The 20,971-nt window shown below is 42.0% G+C and overlaps 1 protein-coding gene across 7 annotated transcripts in view; it reads right to left on the minus strand.

Moving 5' to 3' along the window:
- The window catches only part of robo3 (roundabout guidance receptor 3), a 106,106-nt gene extending 86,305 nt beyond the window's left edge, over positions 1-19,801 (minus strand). For 6 of the 7 annotated variants that reach the window (XM_023962265.1, XM_023962263.1, XM_023962262.1 and 3 more), the window contains exon 1: positions 19,251-19,800. In XM_023962265.1, coding sequence (XP_023818033.1) covers positions 19,251-19,308 — 58 coding nt within the window. In that variant the 5' untranslated portion in view covers positions 19,309-19,800. Of the gene's footprint in view, positions 1-19,250 lie in introns of all 7 variants that reach the window. The other variant, XM_023962264.1, reaches the window with a different exon arrangement.
- Between the last annotated feature and the right edge of the window lie 1,170 nt (positions 19,802-20,971).

The following is a 20,971-nucleotide window of genomic DNA, read 5'->3' on the forward strand; positions in this document are numbered from 1 at the left end:
CTATTCCCCAGTTAGCCAGCTCAAAGTGAGAGCGGAAGTATGAAACTGATAAGGACATGCCTAGAAAAGATGATGTCAAATCAGGTTAAACAGACAGCTGGGGCAGCTGACTGGTCCTCTCAAGAACAGGAATGCATAGCCCCTCTGAGGACCTATTAGACCCTGTGCGTGGTGCTCCATGGCAGAACCGTCAGAGGTACATGAGAGCTAATGAAGCCGCAGGGATGCTGCAGGAGGCGGCTCTGCAACAGCCTAAGTCTGCCTGACAGGAGCACAGAGGGGAGAACGATGAAATACACACCAACGGGTTTGCCTGACATCTAAGTGTGGCTAGCAGTAAAAAAAAGATGGATACATCCAAATACTATTATCATGCTGTGTGCAATTTTAGATCAATCAAGTGGTTTGGCCCACAAGTTAAGAAAACTGTGAGTTAATGAGCTAAATGTGAGAAAGCTGACAGTGACTACAAATGCATGAACGCATTTTCAAATCACTTTACAAGCCGGAAGTACCTTATAAATGACCTTATAAAAACTAAGATAATGGAGTGAGTTTTTACATAATCATGTCATAGTCAGAATATAAGTTCATACCGATAATGTGGGAAATCTGCATGCGTCTAAACATTGTCATATCCTAAAAACGTTGCATCAAACAGTTACAATTATCAAATAATGTCATGACGTTTCAGCCACTGCGACAAATCAGGGACTCGGATTTGATGGTAACGTGTGGGTGGTGTCCTCTTCAAAACACAAAGTGTCACAGAAGGAAAAATGAATAACTTTGATTTGTTCCTGGTGTTTGTGCCATCAGCACATTGACAGAATATGGCTGCACGTGTGCCACAACCATCAAAGACTCCAGTTCATGCTGCCCTCGCTTCACTTTAAGGCTTAGACTGAAGAATCTACTCCATATCCTCTTTGACAGTCATCATGAAGGTGTATTTTGTGGCACAGGGCTGCAGGGCATGGTTTATTTCAATGACCCTTTCTTCTGCAACTCACCATCACAGACTGTCTTCCTCTGTCATCAAACAGTCGTGGGGAAGGACTGAGTCTGATCATCAGGAGGAGCCAGAGCAAAGAATGAAATACTTTCTGACAACTTCAAAGAAATGTTCACTGAAGAGATACAAAGGTGGGGGTGGGGGGTAATTCTAACAAAAAATGAAGAACAATTAATGCAGAGGAGGAACTTACTGTTGTTGCAATAACAGAGGACAGCGAGAAGCTGAGGACGTACAACTTTACAACTATTGACTGTATAAGATAACTGGACTGAGTGACCATCCTCCCTCACTTTATGAACAGGAAGTACCAACTGGCTCCAAGAAGCCAAAATCCCATTGACTTCTATAGAGAAATCAACAGCTGTTACTCAGTATTTTTATCAGAATAACCATTCTCACCTTAATACCTTTTTCTTAACATCTTCTTGCTAATCCTAATTTTTTCATGATATTATTTATTTATTGCAATTTATTCAAGTTATAAACTGACCAATCAGATGCCTCCATGAACGCATGTGGTGCTCGCTGCCCCCCACCTTGTTCAGTGGAAGGGGTGTGGGCTTTTAACAAGCTTACTCCTGATTGGTGACAGTAGCTGCCATTGAAACTTTGACTCAGACTGACCCGGCCAATCACTATTGTCTGGCTCCAACAAAGTGACTGACGTATCGCGGAAAATGGCAACTGAATTAACTTCATTTCGATGGAGCCGGAGGTAAGGCATTTTCTATGGGTGCCATCACACATACTCAGTCCAGTTCTTTTATACAGTCGCTGTTTAAAACATGTCGAGACAACCACTTTGGATGCCAGTGTTTATTCTTAGTTCCCTGGAGCCGCCTCCTCTGACCTTTAGGTCCAGGTCAGTCTCATCCTCCTGCTCTCAGAAAAGACAGAAAGCCTCACAAGAAGTTTGTTTATGAATGGGGAAAGACATCTCACATACTGAAACAAGGAAAAGATGTTTTAAAGAAAAAAGTCACAAAAGCAAAAAGTAGAATTTTTTCCCCATATATAGAGATAATATCCTAGAAGTGCAGAATGGAGGAAATGAGACTCATCAGGCAAAGTGAAGTTACATAAAAACAACAAAAATAACTTGTTGAGTAAGTAAAGAATATCATCATGTGCTGATAACACAGGCATGAGAAAAGAGTACTGCTAGAAGTCCATTTCAAGATAATTTGCCCTGACAGTCTGTTTGCTTAAGGTGACAATGTGTTAAATGCTTTTCTGCCCCTGGACAGCTCTGAATATAAATATGAGCACTGAATATAAATATGAGCACATCTCCTCTGAATGCACTTCAGCACTCCTGACAGTGTTTTCCAAACACAGATGGGGAAATGACCAGATGATGGTGTGACTCACACAACAACGGTGGAGGAAGCTCATTTCCGCTGATGTTTGTTGAAAACTCTGTCTTTGGGCCAACACAAATCCACACCTACTTGCTGCTCCACCGCTGAAAGTTCAACGTGGAGTCCGCTACAGCGGCAACACAGCTTCCGGTTTCATGTTAGGATGCAGTGGAGCCAGTCAGTCTGTGCAAAACACAAACTATAGCAACACTTCTAAAAGTTCTGCCTTTAAAATATCCATTGAGTATAATACAAATACACTTTATTGCCAAACGTATTCGTTCACCCATCCCAATGATCAGAATCAGGTGTCCTAATCACTTGGCCTGGCCACAGGTGTATAAAATCAAGCTCTCAGGCATACAGACTGTTTCACACACATTATTGAAAGAATGTTCCGCTCTCAGGAGCTCAGTGAATTCCAGTGTGGAACTGTCGACACCGGCTCATAAGCCACTCGTCCTCGTTTGCCAGCAAGTCTTCTTGCTGTCTAAAGATACGTTCACTCCGAATTCTTCCATTTGCCACATCTTCTAAGAGCGCAAGATCAGCCATTGTGCGTCATTACGCATTGTGATGGGGCATTTTATTTCCCTCCATTTAATTACATCTGACAAGCTACAGATGTCGGTAATAATCGACGTGGAAATGGGAAATTGATCAGCGCAAATGTAATTTCTTGTTGCTTTCTGAATGGTTGAGACATACGCCATACATTGTTTTATCAAAAATAAAACAAACTAAAGGCATATGCATGAATACCATAATTCCGTAGCTTATGAAGAAATGTTTTACTATGAAAACAACCTTCCCCAGTGGACATAAGTCTGTCCGTCCGCACCTATATCTGCTCTGCCAGACGGACACACTGACGAGAATATCAGTTTTGTACATTATTTTGTTCTGTTAACTATATTATTTATGAGGATGAATTGCACAACATGCCAATATTGCAGAACATATTTCACTTTTCTTTTTGCAAATAAGTGTTCATTTGAATTTCTGTTGTAATTTTCGTTTGATTTTTTTGTTTGTTTCACTGCTGATCGATCAAACGGGTGTTGGTGTAGCTGTTAATTGTAAGACTTGCTTTGTGAAGTCTTCATGTTATTTCTGAGAGGCAGTATTGTCATTTTCACTTTCACGTGTTTCTTCCATCTGCCGACGGTGTCGCCGTTTCTCATTTCACCCGTTTTTGTGCGTACGCCTGGGGGAGAGCTTGCATGAAGGACCGCACATTTTCCCGTCAAGTTTGCTTTTTATAAATATCAACTATTGCGTAGAGAGTGGCGTACGCCTTCTTTTGTGCGTACGCAACGTTTATAAATGAGGCCCCAGGTGATGTTGGTGATGTGTGACTGGAAGGATAAACAGCAGTAGAGAACAACACCCAAACTCTTCCCCTGAGAGGAGGAGGTGACTTTGGAGTTATCTACAGAGAGGGCCAGGGAGCTGAATTTAGAGAAAGTTGACTTGTGCCAATAAGAAGTAGTTCAGTTTTATTGCTGTTGAGCTGCAGGTAGTTTGAGGAAAACCAGGATTTAACTTCACACAGGTAAGCTATAAGGGAAAAAGGAGGAATACTGGAGGAAGGATGAGTTGACAGGTAAAGTGAACAACAATAAGCAATGACAATAAACTAACCATCCTCCATTCTGGTGTCCATTATCCTACTGGTTGCTAGCTTAAGAATCTGCTAAGTTTTGTTCCAATAACATAACATGAGCCATGTGGTCTTTATAATTGGACAGATTAGCTTTGGAGAGTTCCAGATGGACACTGAGACCGTTTAATAGAGCGCAGCTCAGGTGTAAACCAGGAGGAAGATCTAGAAAATGAAACAGATCTGGTCTTAAATTGGGCCAGAAGGTCAGTAGGTGATAAGAAGTCCAGTGGGTAAAATATTGGAGATACTGAAAGAGAGGGTGTACATGTCAATGTCCTGTACATCACAAAGATAAATGACGGGGAAGTTTAATTCAGGAGATTGGGAGACCAGCTGTGAAACAAACCAAAAATGATCAGAGATGTTGAGATCAACAGCTCTACAGTTGGAAGGGGTCAGGCCAGAACAGCAAAAGAAGTCCAGAGTGTGACCATTTACTGTATATGCATGGAAAATTTAGCGTACAGACGAATACCAAAATGAGGAAAAGGCTCTGTTGAGCTGGTGGTTAATACTGTCAATGTGAATCCTGAAGTCCCCCAGCAGGATCACATTGGGAGACAGAGCAGAAAGGACAGTGAGGAGAACTCAGTGATAAAGTCAGAGTTTGGTTTGTGGGGGCAATAGACTAAAGCGATGATGGTGAGAATGGATCCAGGTAGTTGGAATACGGTGCAGTCCATTCATAAAAACAGGGACACAGAAACGGGCAGGACTTTCCACTTCTCGCTGCGTCATACAATGTCCAGAAGGCGCTGAAAGAGGCGAAGAAGCGCTACGGGAGGAAACTAGAGTCACAACTCCAACAGAGTGACTCCAGGAGCCTGTGGCAGGGACTAAGAACAATAACGGACTATAGAGCACCAACATCCGGTGTGACGAGCGCTGACAGGACTCTGGCAGACGAACTGAACACCTTCTATGCTCGTTTCGAGGCTGCAGCCAAGGACGCTAGCGTTGCTAATGCTAGCGTCGCTAATGCTAGCGGAACTAACGGCTGCAGACAGGAAGTCACTACCAGCACCAGTAACGCGCTTATCATCTCCGAGCATGACGTGAGGAGAGCCTTCAGGAGAGTAAACACCAGGAAAGCAGCAGGTCCAGATGGCATCCCAGGAATAGTCCTCAGAGCCTGCGCAGACCAGCTAGCACCTGTGTTCACAGAGATATTCAACACTGCTTTATCTCAGTCGGTGATCCCTACATGCTTTAAGGAGTCTGTTATTGTTCCAGTCCCAAAGAAACCCCATCCTACTTCCCTCAACGACTATCGACCTGTAGCCCTCACCTCAGTAGTGATGAAGTGCTTTGAGCGACTGATCAAAGACTTCATTATCTCCTCACTACCTGACACGCTGGATCCACTACAGTTTGCTTACCGTTCGAACCGCTCAACGGATGACGCTATCTCTCATCTACTTCATACTTCTCTCACTCATCTGGACACTAGAAGGGGAAATTATGTTAAAATGCTCTTTGTCGATTACAGCTCAGCATTTAACACCATAATTCCCTCCATACTCACCACCAAGTTGGATCACCTGGGACTCAGCCCATCTCTGTGTCAGTGGATCTCCAATTTCCTAACTGGCAGACCACAGGCAGTAAGGATGGGAGGATATGTCTCAGCTTCCATCACTCTCAACACTGGAGCCCCTCAGGGTTGTGTTCTGAGCCCTCTACTGTACTCATTGTACACGTACGACTGCGTGGCGTCCACCAACTCCACCACCATCATCAAATTCGCTGACGACACCGTTGTGGTGGGCCTGATCACTGATAATGATGAGACGGCCTACCTGAAGGAGATTGGACATCTGGAAAACTGGTGTGAGAGGAACAATCTCCTCCTAAACGTCAGCAAGACAAAGGAGTTGATAGTGGACTTCGCCACAAAGCAGAAGAGGAACTACCAGACCCCCGTCATTGACAAGAGCCCAGTGGAGAGAGTGAACAGCTTCCGATACCTCGGTGTCCACATCACGCAGGACCTGTCATGGTACTGTCACATCAACACCGTGGTGAAAAAGACCCGGCAGCGTCTTTACCACCTTAGACGCCTGAGAGACTTTAGATTGCCCTCTTTGGTGCTTAGGAACTTTTACTCTTGCACCATAGAGAGCATCCTGACGGGAAACATCACAACCTGGTTCGGGAACAGCACCATGCGGGACAGACGAGCTCTCCAAAGGGTGGTGCGTTCAGCTGAGCGCATCACCCACACCGAGCTCCCTGACCTACACTCAATCTACGGCAGGCGGTGCTGGACCAGGGCCAGGAAGATAACAAAGGACCTCAGCCACCCCGACAACGGACTGTACTCGCTGTTGCGGTCAGGAAAGCGATTCCGCTCTCTGAAGGCTAACACAGAGAGACTGAGAAGGAGCTTCTTCCCGCAGGCGATACGGACTCTTAACCAGTAATCATGGACACTATACAAACAAGCCACTTTCACATGTCACTTTTAGAGCATATTTGCACACATTCGGACATTCTGTTTTTATATTTGTATATTCCTATATTTTATATCTATTTTCCTATTCCTATTGATATTCTTTCTTGTTTGAGGTCGCGGGCGGTCGCCTAAGCATTTCACTGCACATTGTACGCTGTATGATTGTGTGTGTGACAAATAAAATTTGAATTTGAATTATCACAAGGCCTCCTCCCCAGGATAACCCGCAAGATTTTGAAAAGTAAACAAACCCACTGGGAGTCCAGGATATGAGATGAGAATAGTCATTGAGAAGTTGCAAGGTGTCTGTTAAGCAAAGGATATCTGTTTTCGGCAAGGAGGTCATCGATTAAATGTCCTTTGGTTATTCACCATTTGATTGGCAACAGTTAAAGTGTGTTGTTTAAATTTCATTTCAGAATTTTCTTTCCATATACTGTAGCATAGAAAGAAAATCACCAAATTGTTATTATTGACTTACTTTCACTTATAAATAAAGTCTGTGTGCCGCTCCTCCCAAAGAAACACATGGATAAGCTGTTTGTAGAGGTCTTCCTCTTCTGTCTTCAGTTTTAAGTCTCTCTGTCTCAATGGAGATCACTGTCAGAGACGTGTCTCCACAAATTCCTGAGTTTAGACTCATAATCCTCCATTTAGAAAATGATGCTAAACATTATTAAAGAATAACTGGACTACTGCATGTGAATAGCTACCGCTAATTATTCTGAAGCCACGGTGTCACATTCTCTGAGATCAACAGCGCCCTCTGCCTTGAGGCATGTGTACTGCAGGCCTCATCTAGTGTTTTTCTAATGCGCATTTTTAGCGGATAAAAAGACTTAATGAGTCACAAATTGTAACCAATGTAATCAAGCAGTTGGCTAGAAAAAACAAATTAAGTAATGAAAATAAAGCATCTTGTATGATAATAAAAAGACTGAAGCAGGAAAGCGATTGCATCAGCTGCAGCTCAGTCAGTATGTGCGGTGCAGTCTGGGTAGGCACAGACAGCTGGTGCCTCACCTGCCACTTTCTCATGTATTGAACTGGAAACTCATTAATTCACTACATTTTAACCAAAGAAATATTTAAAACCAAAACAAAAAAAGTAATCATAGAATAGACTTGTCTAAAAATGTATTTTTAATTAAAAAGTATATTTATCCCTCTTAATTTATGTCTTTTTTAAGCTATATTTTCCAGCTGAGACTGTGCCTCACCTGCGTCCCCTGCATGTCACTGTTGGGGTAGGAATGGGATGGCACCTCAAGTCATATGTGAGTCAAGGCAGGTGAGTGAATACTTTTGGTAATTTAGTGTATGACAGACAAGTTAATTCTATTGAGTAACAATAATCAGCCTTCATTTCATCCATAACTTATCCCCACTTCAAAGTCCAATAAAAACACGTCAATCAATCCATCAAAAAACAAATTGTGGTTCAGCATGTATGCGAATGCCCCGAGCTACATCCATTACTGTTTTCCTGTCATCTGGAACAAGGCTGAAATATTCCACACACCACAGTCCTGCAGAGAGAAGCTCATAAAACATGAAGGCCTCATCAAGCCTTCCTACCAGAAAGAATGAAAAATGCTTTTGCTTCCAACTGAGGGAAGCTGATATAAATAAAGAACACTTCAACATCTATCCATCCATCCAACCATCCTCCTTTCCATCCATCCATCCAACCAACCATCCATCCTTCCATCCATCCATCCATCCATCCATCCATCCATCCATCCATCCATCCATCCATCCTTCCATCCATCCATCCATCCATCCTTCCATCCATCCATCCATCCATCCATCCAACCATCCATCCATCCATCCATCCAACCATCCATCCTTCCATCCATCCATCCAACCATCCATCCATCCATCCAACCAGGTACCCATCCAACCATCCATCCATCCAACCATCTACCCTTCCATCAAACCATCCATCCATCCAACCATCTACCCTTCCATCCAACCATCCATCCTTCCATTCAACCATCCATCCATCTAACCATCTATCCTTCTAACCATCCATCCATCCATCCATCCATCCATCCAACCAACTACCCATCCAACCATCCATCCATCCAACCATCCATCCATCCTTCTATTCAACCATCCATCCATCCATCCATCCAACCAACCATCCATCCTTCCATCCATCCAACCAACTACCCATCCAACCATCCATCCATCCAACCATCCTCCCTTCCATCCATCCATCCAACCATCCATCCATCCTTCTATTCAACCATCCATCCATCCATCCAACCAACCATCCATCCTTCCATCCATCCATCCATCCATCCAACCATCCATCCTTCCATCCATCCAACCAACTACCCATCCAACCATCCATCCATCCATCCATCCATCCATCCAACCATTCAGCCTGAGACTGTATCGTCAGTCAGCGAAAAAACATCTTTGGTCAAAAAGCGATTTCTGTAACCACTGCAAAGGAATAAAAGTCAGAGCATCAGAGAACTGCGATCACCAAGTTGGTTTCAAAAACATCTTAAGAACTGGCCCATGACGCATCAGACATGCCACCATACATAATGCCTATGATCTTCTCCAATTCAAGCCGTGCCACCAGAAATGGTTTAGATCTAAGGATATATAAGTGTTGTGTTCATTTCTTTCTCTACTGCGTTATGCTTACATTGAATTTTTATCCGTTTACAATGTTAATATCAAACGTTTTTGATATTCACATGGTCTTTTTAGCCATTTTTAATAGTAGATATTTCTATTGCACATTTATAATGACATTGTATTGTTACCCTTTTACAATGATAGATAGATAGATGACTTTATTAATCCCACAATGGGGAAATTTCATTTCTGTGGCAGCAACACGACATTCAAAAATAATCTATATAATATAACATCAATAAAGGACATCACAAATGACATTTATATTAGATAATTAAAATATTACTAAAATTATTATGAAAAATTATTATCAAAAATGAGATTCTTATTAAATAAAGAAATAAATATTAAATATTAAATAAATACAGCTGCAAAAGTGTAAAAAACATGCGGTCTGCAAAACATGTAAACTGTAAAAAAACATTACAAATTTTTTCAAAATACAGAAATAACTAATGAAGTTCACACCAAAAACAAAAACAAACAACTGTTTAGGAACAAAAAACAATTTAAAAATACTACTAAATAATACTTGATACATTTATATAATTTTTTGCTGTTAATTTCCACCTGCCCACAGAATTTAGATAAAAATAGCCTTTTGGCTAACTCTGGGGCATTTCCAGAGATGTTTCTTAATGTGCAATGTTCCTGTCAAACGAATAAATCCATTTCAAAAAATAAATCTGGTTCACCACGCTAGACATTCAATACAAGCTTTCATGAAGAAAGCCTCATGAAGAAAACATCTTGTTTGGTTTGTCTTGTATTTTCTCCATGACTATCCATATGATAGAAACAGAAACTTAGTGTTCTGTCAGGAAACGGCTGTGGAAATGAATACTGTGATATTTTTGATCCAATGATGTGTTGTACAGGGAAAAGAAAAGGAGTAAAAGAAGTGACAGGATTGAACTCCTACTCCACCAATGCTTTCAGGTTTTAAAGAGTCATTTCTCATGATAACAGGAGCACAGGGGCTGTACCCAGCCCTCAATTATCACCACAGAACAAACCACTGATCCTCCATTGGGCTTGGGTTTAAAAATAAAACAGGAGATCTGAAAAAATACACATTTAAAAAGACTGAATTTGATCATAGATGAGAAAAGTAAACAGAGAAAATAAACTTCAAAATTACTCTGGGATTTCCGTGTTACTAAAAACGAACATATTGGATATTAAAAACACCATTGTTTTTCTTTGCGACAGTACATTGATAAAAGCAATAAATGAAAAACTTAACTGCAACAAATTTCGGTAACGCTTCCTTTTACAGTACAGTACTTACAGTGTACTTAATTGGTATTTACATGGTACTTATAGTGTAACTACTGGGTACTTTCAGGGTACTTACATGGTACTTTTTATGGAATTTACTGGGTACTTACAGTGTGTTTACATGGTACTTTCTATGGGACTTTACTGGGTACTTACATGGAACTTTTTGTGTCTACTCTGTACTTACATGGTACTTTTTGTGTCTACTCTGTACTTACATGGTACTTACTGTGTATTTATATGGTACTATTTGGTTCATACCTATGTGGTACATACTGGGTATTTATAATATTCTTACTGGGTATTTACATGTTGTGCAAAGGTGTCTTTTATGGTACTTACCACATGTAAGAACAAGGTAAGTACAAATAAAGTACTTTGACCTTTAGGTCTGCACTCGCTGCATGTTTCATGGTATTTACCATGAATTTACCACAGAACCTACCCCTTAAGTACACTGAAACTGTAACTGTAAAAGAAGTCAGCCCTATTTCCACTCAACTACATGGTACTTTCATTCCTAAATACTGGGTATGTTCACTTGAATATTACTTGGTAAATACCCCTTAAGTACAATGAAACTGTAACTGTAAAAGAAAGTCAGCCCTATTTCCACTCAACTACATGGTACTTTCATTACTAAATACTGGGTATGTTCACTTGAATATTACTTGGTACATACCCCTTAAGTACAATGAAACTGTAACTGTAAAAGAAAGTCAGCCCTATTTCCACTCTATTACATGGTACTTTCAGTAGTAAATGCTGGGTATGTACACGTATTACCTTCCCGTACAGTGTACATACACACTTGGTCTTCTGACCTCACCAAATGAGACAATGCTAACCTGTTGGTAAGGGTAAAGTAACTACATTGTAAAAACATATTCTGGCCTGATTACTTCTTGTAACATGAGGCAAGTTTAAAGAGAAACAAGACAGCAGTGAAAACAACAATCTTTAATATGATACATGTCTGCAGCATACAAAGTGTCATCACAATGAAATAGGTTTTAAGTACAAAACAGTGCAAAGGAGAATTCTAAAAAACACATTATTGGCCTGAGGGTCGTGCTTTTTGTCCATCAAAATTCTTTCAGCAGAGTTTGGTAACGGTGCAGGACTTCTTCAGGGTTTGTAACTGCAAGAAAATTCACAATATGAGCTCAAGTGAACATAAAAAGCAGAACGACTTTGATGAAGTACAAAATATATTTTACTTATTTAATCATTTCTGTAATGAGTTTGATAAATTTCTGTGAATTATTTTTCGCTTTGACTGTAATGCTTGAAATTAATCAATTATCCTCATTTATGAACATGACAATAAATTATTCACAACTTTATATTTTAGTTACATAAACAAGAACAACAAAAAAGAAATCAAAGAAAAAAAATCAAAATTGCCATAAAAAAATCTAATTTGTTTAGACAAAGAATGACAAAAGCAATGTTTTAATTGGCAATTGCTGTGTGTATTTCTTCTTTATAAATATTATTCGCACCTACTATTTGCATTAGCATGAAAAACATTGCAGTGTAAAAGAAAAGGAAAAAAGAAATAAATAGGCAATTTCAAATTCAACACAGTTATTCACAAAAATATGTTTTAATTTTCAAACAGTTACATTCACTGTGTTGGGTGGTATTGTTGTCTCTCTCATATTTGAAAATAAATAAATAAAAATAAAATAAAAACGGCGAAAGAAAAGAAAATGGGGAAAATGCAGTTAAACTCTTCATTAATGTAAATAATATGTCCACTTGGTGGATTTAACTTACTTTAGCTTACTCTCCTGTGGCTTCGTCTGGAATGTCTTCTTCACCACAGCTGATCTAAAGCGGTAAAAAGACGGAAGTACGTCATCATTATTTTAAATAAACGCCTTTCTTTGATTTTCCCAGAAAGACGTGCGCTCAGTCAAACGAGCACAGAACAACAGACTTTATCATTTAGGCTACGTGCTTGTTTTACAGGTGCCCCTCTCCTGGTAAGTAACAACAATGTTTGTAGATTTTCATTACAAACTTTGAAAATGTATACATAAATAACTGAAATTATTGGAGTAAGGTAGACATGCTCTTACGTCACGTTTCAAACACAGAGATAGTGGCTTGAAATCACGAAGTTAGCTTCTTTATAAAGTTTGATCAGTTTAAATATTTGCATGTAATTTATCCAATATTTTAAAAAAACAAAAACACTGGCTTACCTGCCAGATGAAGAGAAATTCAAACTGTTGCGCGCGCCTCGAGGCTCTCCGGATTAATCTGCACGTTCACTTTGGGGGTAGTTGTGCTGCATTCAAGTGCGCTGGGAATTTGCAACGTTACTTGCCCCGACCTAGTTAACAAAAACACACACTCGGGGTGTTTTTAGTATTAAAAGTAAATATTTAGCCTTGTTGTTTTACATATTTTCCTGACATTATATAATATATATTAAAACAAGTTAATTTTTAGAACAATATTTAAAAAAAAGTTAAGTTTTGAATAATTTATTATCATGTTTTTAAATGAGGATAATTGATTAATTTCAAGCATTACAGTCAAAGCGATAAAAAAATCATAGAGATTTATCAAACTCATTACAGAAATGATTAAATAAGTAAAATATATTTTGTACTTCATCAAAGTCGTTCTGCTTTTTATGTTCATTTTAGCTCATATTGTGAATTTTCTTGCAGTTACAAACCCTGAAGAAGTCCTGCACCGTTACCAAACTCTGCTGAAAGAATTTTGATGGACAAAAAGCACGACCCTCAGGCCAATAATGTGTTTTTTAGAATTCTCCTTTGCACTGTTTTGTACTTAAAACCTATTTCATTGTGATGACACTTTGTATGCTGCAGACATGTATCATATTAAAGATTGTTGTTTTCACTGCTGTCTTGTTTCTCTTTAAACTTGCCTCATGTTACAAGAAGTAATCAGGCCAGAATATGTTTTTAGAATGTAGTTACTTTACCCTTACCAACAGGTTAGCATTGTCTCATTTGGTGAGGTCAGAAGACCAAGTGTGTATGTACACTGTACGGGAAGGTAATACGTGTACATACCCAACATTTACTACTGAAAGTACCATGTAATAGAGTGGAAATAGGGCTGACTTTCTTTTACAGTTACAGTTTCATTGTACTTAAGGGGTAAGTACCAAGTAATATTCAAGTGAACATACCCAGCACTTACTACTGAAAGTACCATGTAATAGAGTGGAAATAGGGCTGACTTTCTTTTACAGTTACAGTTTCAGTGTACTTAAGGGGTAAGTACCAAGTAATATTCAAGTGAACATACCCGGTATTTAGTAATGAAAGTACCATGTAGCTGAGTGGAAATAGGGCTGACTTTCTTTTACAGTTACAGTTTCAGTGTACTTAAGGGGTAGTTTCTGTGGTAAATTCATGGTAAATACCATGAAACATGCAGCGAGTGCAGACCTAAAGGTCAAAGTACTTTATTTGTACTTACCTTGTTCTTACATGTGGTAAGTACCATAAAAGACACCTTTGCACAACATGTAAATACCCAGTAAGAATATTATAAATACCCAGTATGTACCACATAGGTATGAACCAAATAGTACCATATAAATACACAGTATGTACCATGTAAGTACAGAGTAGACACAAAAAGTACCATGTAAGTACCTAGTAAAGTCCCATAGAAAGTACCATGTAAACACACTGTAAGTACCCAGTAAATTCCATAAAAAGTACCATGTAAGTACCCTGAAAGTACCCAGTAGTTACACTATAAGTACCATGTAAATACCACTTAAGTACACTGTAAGTACTGTACTGTAAAAGGAAGCGTTACCCAAATTTCTTCAAAAAAAGCAATGTTTTGTTTTAATGTGATTTGACAAGTAAACAGAAAAACATTTTTGGAACCCTAAAATAAAGACACAAACACACTGCAGCATTTGATGCCAGTCAGCATTCCAGCTGATGATGTGTGGCGCCTTCTACTGATCCATACAGACCGGCTAGTGTAAACTATAGTTGCACCGTACTGCAACACCTGTGTGCAAACCCAGCTGCCTCAACATCAGGAGCTTACTGTAGATTTGTATTCACCAGCTGCTAAATACTGCACTGTCTCAGACCTCTCATGTATGAGATGTGAAGAACTTTCCTGTTGCCATCCCGGTGAGAGTCGTCCTCCATGATGTTCCATTATCTGTTTTTTACTTAAGGGTGTACAGAAATAGCATAGGTTTTTATGAAGGTGACTTGTAAAAGACCTGCCACACAAAAGTAGGAAAAGTGGAAGTATAGATTAAGTGAATGAAACGTTGATTACAGGAGAGGAAGTTGAGCAAGCTGTGGGAAAGTTGAAAGTAGGAAAGGCTGCAGGTGTGGATGGGTGTGCTGGGGAATGCCTGAAGTGTGGTGGAGCGATCGTGATTGAGTGGTTAGTGAGATTGTTGAATGTGTGTTTTGCAAATGGGCAGGTGCCGCTTGATTGGATGAGTGCGTGTGTGGTTCCCCTGTACAAGGGTAAGGGTGATAAGTATGAATGTGGTAGTTTTAGGGGTATTAGTCTGTTGAGTGTTGTAGGCAAAGTATATGGGAGAGTGCTGATTAATAGGGTAGTGGAGGGAACTGAGTGTATGATTGGTGAAGAGCAGTGTGGTTTCAGGAGAGGTAGAGGGTGTGTGGATCAGGTGTTTGTTGTGAGACAGGTGTGTGAAAAGTTTTTGGCTAAGGGGAGGGAGGTGTTTTGGGCATTCATGGATTTAGAGAAGGCGTATGATAGGATTGATAGAGAGGCGTTGTGGGTGGTGTTGAGTATGTATGGTATTGATGGTAGATTGTTGGAAGGTGTGAAGAGTTTCTATAGACACAGTAGAGCGTGTGTGAGAGTGGGAAATAGCATGAGTGAGTGGTTTCCTGTGAGGGTTGGTCTGCGTCAGGGATGGGTGATGTCTCCGTGGTTGTTTAACGTGTATATGGATGGTGTGGTAAAAGAGGTGAATGAAAGGGTGTCGGGTACGGGTGTGAGCATGATAAATACTGACGGCAGCGAATGGAGTGTGAATCAGCTGCTGTTTGCAGATGATACTGCACTAGTGGCTGACTCAGAAGAGAACTTGGGACGTCTGGTTGAGGAGTTTGGAAGGGTGTGCGACAGAAGGAAGTTGAGAGTGAATGTGGAAAAGAGTAAGGTGATGAGGTGTACGAGGTTAAAGGGTGAACGCAGATTGAATGTGGCATTAAATGGGGAGTTGTTGGAAGAGGTAGAGTGTTTTCAGTATTTAGGGTCGTGTGTCTGTGTGGATGGTGGAATGGGGGGAGAGGTAGAGTTTAGAATGAATGAAGTACGAAAGATATGGGGGGGAATGAAGAGAGTGTTTGAATGTAGATCACTGGGAAAGGATGCAAAAAGGAGATTGTATGAGGGTGTGGTGGTGCCTGCAGCGTTATATGGGGCTGAAACATGGAGTCTGCAAGTGGCGGAAAAGAGGAAGCTGAATGTAGTTGAGATGAGATGTTTGAGGAGTATGTGTGGTGTGACGCGTATGGATCGTATGAGAAATGAAGTTATCCGAGAGAGAACTGGTGTGACGCGAGAGTTGGCTGAAAGAGCAGAGCAAAAGGCACTGGGATGGTTTGGACATGTTGAAAGAATGGAAAGGGAGCGATTGGTGAAAAAGGTATATGAATCTGATGTGAGTGGAGTGAGAATGAGAGGAAGACCGCGAATGGGATGGACAGAGGGTGTAAAAAGAGCGCTGAATGCAAGAGGGATGACTGTGGTGCAGGGGAGAGAGGCTGCTCAGGACAGGGATGGGTGGAGAGAGTTTGTGTATGGATGAATGGATGGGTGTGGTAGAGGTCTGGTCTTGGGATGAAGCGGCAAGGGGAAACCAGCCTTGGCTGAGGCCCTGCAGTGGAGGTGCCCACACTGGGCTGTGCAGCTGACCCTGGTGCAGTGTGGTGTGGCTTAGACCAGATCTCAGACCAGTCGCACGCACATACGCACACACGCACTGAAGGAGGAGGGTTTGGGGAAGAGACAGAGGGAGCTAAAATTGTGTGCCTTGTCTAGGCTACCCCACCTTGGTGGGACACAGCCTTGGTAAATAATAAATAATAATAGATTAAGTCGCCTGATTTTTGTCTGTTTCACAACAGTGTATAGATGATACCACTTCCCTTTAATGGTCACACTCATCCATTAGAGAAAGGAAAGCCCCCCCTTCAGGAACCCAAGGCCATCAAATTATTGATTCTGTTTATGCAACATCAGACATCAGCGGAAATATTTGCTCTCTTTCAAAGAGGGTTTGTACTGATAGACCAAATCTGGCATTGAAGACAGGATTGATGAAAGTTTCAAATGTTTGCAGGCCTCATAACCCAGACTGACAGTAATCCACTCCGCTATACCAGCTGATACGTGTATCACTGATCTGCCCTGGTGTAGTTTTAATGTCCTCTATATTCAAATATACTGGAAAGTGTAAATAGTAGAAAAAGTCCAACAGAGCAGGTCACATGTGTTCCGTCACACAGCATTCTCTTCTACTTATGACTATAGACCAGTAAACTGCCCCTCCCTTTGACAGGTATGCTAATGAAGAGTTCATTGACTACATTTGATCACAGACACCAAGCATTCACTTCTTCATGCCCTGTTGACAACAGAAAAGCTTCTCTGCTCAGGGATCGAAGGCAGCTCTGATAAAAGTGAAGGAATAAATGGCATCCAGCTGTGTAGCCAAGAGGCACTGACAGAAAAGCCCAGGTCTGAAGCAAAAGCGTCCTCCCTTTCTGTGTTTGTGTTTGAATGAAGAAGACTGCCCCCACTCCCCTAAAACCACTGGAACCAGTGCTGGGGGGCCTCCATCTGTCTGCAGCCTTAGGTGGGAGCATCAGGCAGGACTGCGCGGGGCCCTCAGGCAGAGGCCCTGGAGACATAGAAGTAGAGGGAGGACTGCTTTGTGCTGTCAGCACCCGATGCTGCAGCAGCTCCAGTTCCAGCTCTGGGGGGCTAAGCCATTACTGGGGGGCAGCCTAACATTTGTTTGCTCAGATTTGTGTGGACTCAGTTCAGTCATGACATTTACAGAAAATTGTCTAAACATCTCGTTTGGTTTTATTTCATATTTGGACATTTGCAACATCCAGAACTGAACCAAAAAGAAAAAGGAAATGACCTCAAACATGATTCGTTCTGAGACAGGAAGAGGATGTTTACTTTCTGCCCACTCATTTTTTCAGCAGCAGTGATTACAACTCTTTTAGTTACCTAGGAGGCGCTGTTCGCTGTGGTTGCATCACACAAAAGCTATTGACAGACTAATTGATCAGAAAGGAGCAGGAAGGTCTGCAGGCGGTTGCTCTCCAAAATGATTACTAAAGCTTTTCTGTGGAACTATTTCCTGTGCAGAAAAGAGCAGAGATCAGTGTAACGCTGCATGAAGGGAGCTTTTTAGCATCAATACGTGGAAGCCCTTTGATGCAGGAATCTCATTTCTGTTCACTTTACCCAATAGTACCAGAAAGAGTGTCCCTTCCTTCTAAGTTGTCTGACTGATAAATAAACAGATGACACTGTAACTCCATTCAATGAATCAGTGACGGCCCACTCACGTCCATCACTGATGACCTCACACAAACTCAATGCGCTCCTGAAGAAGATAAGGTGTGTTTGTCCATAATTACTGTGTGCTATGTGGACTTTCAGATCTAGTTCCTGCTCAGTCTGGACAACAAAGCTGTGTTACTGTCAGGAGGAAGTTGCAGCAACAGAGTGCATGGCAAACACATGCAGACCCTAAGGAGAGCCCTGTGTCGACTGATGAAGAGGACGGCCGCTCCCCAGACCGACTCCTCCGGCGGAGGGGGAGGAGGAGGAGCTGGATGCTGTGGCGGGACTCTGGCACAGGATGGACGGGGTAAGAGAATAAAGTTTCTTTTGCAAACATGCGTGTGCTCTGGACTTGGAGGCATCTGATCAGAAAAAACAACAAAAAGTTTTGTGCCAGTAAAAAGTGGAGAAACTGTATTACCATGCGGTTCCAGGTGAGCTTCCAGGAAGAAACGGTTCCCAGCCTCAGCAGTGAGGCATGACCCAACAGCAACACACTAACTATGTTCCTTCACATTACATCCAGCTGTGTGCTGCTGAGCAAACAAACACAGCCTGTGGAAATTTGACTGGAGTCTTCTCTCAGTTGTCTGTCAGAATGTAAATGTAGATTTTCCAACTTATAAACCATCATTTTAAAACAGAAGGTCATTTAAAAGCAGCTAAACAAACAAATCCAGAGTTATGGAGAGAGACATCATGTCCCAAAGAGCCAGGAAGAACCTCTTAATATCTTTACTGTAAACCTTCACTTCTCCCTCGCTCAGATGGACGAGGAAGAACATGCAGCATCTGCTAAAAGCAGCTTACAGCTCCAAAACATGAAAGACACTGATCCCATCCGCCAGCCCCACTGGCTGCTGTACAGCTTCATGTCTCCCTCATGTTGGACCCATGACAGATCTATGGCTTCACCTAATGGGCCTGATAATTGTGATAAATGTGGTTCCTGAGGGAGCAGATGCTGGTGTGACCTGGAGGCCCTCAGGGAAGAAGACCAGCAGTGAGGCTGCATGTGGGACACTCTCCTGTGTGCTGCTGGCTTAAATAGGCTTTGAACAGCATCCTCCCTTCGGCTCCAGAGGACGCAAACACAAGGAATCAGTGCGTGAGTGAGGAGAACAACTATTCTAATATTACAGGACTTCTTCTCATTAATGTTCCAGTCGTTCCAACATCAACAGCCCTCTGGCCCCTTCCTAAAAAACTTACCATGTACAAAACATCCCAGAGCCACCAAAAGCAGCGCAGGGACCAGACTGCTCCTCATGGTGTGAGCAGATCAGCAGAAGTCTGCAGAGCGGCGCCTCCAGCAGCAGTAAATCCACCCGGAGAACTAACTAGGGACCGAACTCCAGGAGCAGCATGCCACCCGCTGCACTGCAGCCCCAGAGCAGAAGTTTTAGCATCCCACGCTGCAACCTTCCCCTGACACGGACACGGCCCAACAGCAACTTCCGAGGAAAGTCCGTGAGAAGTCAGCCCGGATGCTGGGAGGAAGGCGGCTCTGAGCGGCCGCACGGTCCGGTCAGCGCGGTCCCTGCGCCGCCGTTCAGGAGATATTCCCGCGGAATTGGAGCGCTGCGGTTCCCCCTGAGAAACAAACACGTCCACAGACACGCGAGGTCATTGCGCCACGAGACCCTGTCCGCTCTGAGGTCTGGACTGCTCCATTTCCCGTCCGCGAGGTGTCCGCGCGCGCATCCGCTCTAAGGGAGGCTGACTGCAGCCTCATCACCAAACACACTCAGGAGCCGGAACAGGCGCGCGCGCAGCTCTGCACCTCCGCGCAGACACTTCCGCGTGTCCTTTCAGAATAAAAGGGCAACCAGCAAAAGTGCCTGTCGCTTCATAGAATGGCAAACATGCCACATTATTATTAGAACACGCTAACAGTGCTGAAACCAGCAGCAGCCCGCTGCATTCTCTTTGCATGCGTCCCTCAATTAGTACACCAGGGTTTTCCCCACAAAGTATGTCTAAAGAATATTCTGGTGAGCGGCACACATTGTTATAAAAATAACCCTTTTTTTAACTGCACACATTACACAGTACAGCATTGAGTAGAGTTTTCATTTGTTTATGCATGTGGGTACATGTGTAAAAGGAAAATAAAAATCTACCATCTATGTAATAAAACTCATCACTGTTACTTTTGGCACATTCCCTCTGGTTTGCTCCAGTAAATGATATTTAGGTTCAAAGTCTTTAATGAATGAGTTATCGTCGTATATGTTTTCAGGACCACATCTGACATAAATTTGATCTACTTTAGGTTGATGGTGAAGGCATGGAGGCCCTAACGCAAATGAATGAATAAAGACATAAATGAGAATAGGATGAAAGTCCTGGTGAGTGGTATTACTGAATGCCAAACATTTTAGAGGTCTCCATATATGACCATAGTGATCCAAACTTTTGTTGGAGTATTGAATGTTGGCTAGCCTGAAGCTAAGGCATAATTACCAGATAAAAATGTGTTTTGCATGTGAAAGACCTTTAAGTCTGCTCACTGGGGTGTTCTGAGTACAATGAGAAGTGACTTGAGCACGTGAAAAGCACAAACAAACCCCTCACCCCCCCAAAAGAACGTCACTTCTATCCAGGCACAAGCGCTTAGGGAGCCTGATGGAAAGCGAAAAGTAATATTACATGTGCCAGGAGATGTGGCAAACTGCAGCCAATGAAACCTGACATCCCATAGCTACAGCTCTGCAGTGAAGCAAGGAATGATTGGATAGAGTGCTGTTGAACTGAATAAATATTAGAGGTCAGGAAGACTTGGTAAACACACATCTCTTAATGTTTACACTCATGCTTTGGACGAGGTAAACATCAAGCGTTGCATACTAAGATGAGTGTGCGTCTACATGTTCTGTCCCCCTCTGTTCTCAGCCCTGTGTGAAAGTGGAAAAGTCCGCCTCACCAAGGTC

The sequence above is a fragment of the Oryzias latipes genome, chromosome 14 (assembly GCF_002234675.1).
Source record: "Oryzias latipes chromosome 14, ASM223467v1".
NCBI classification, from domain to species: Eukaryota; Metazoa; Chordata; class Actinopteri; order Beloniformes; family Adrianichthyidae; genus Oryzias; species Oryzias latipes.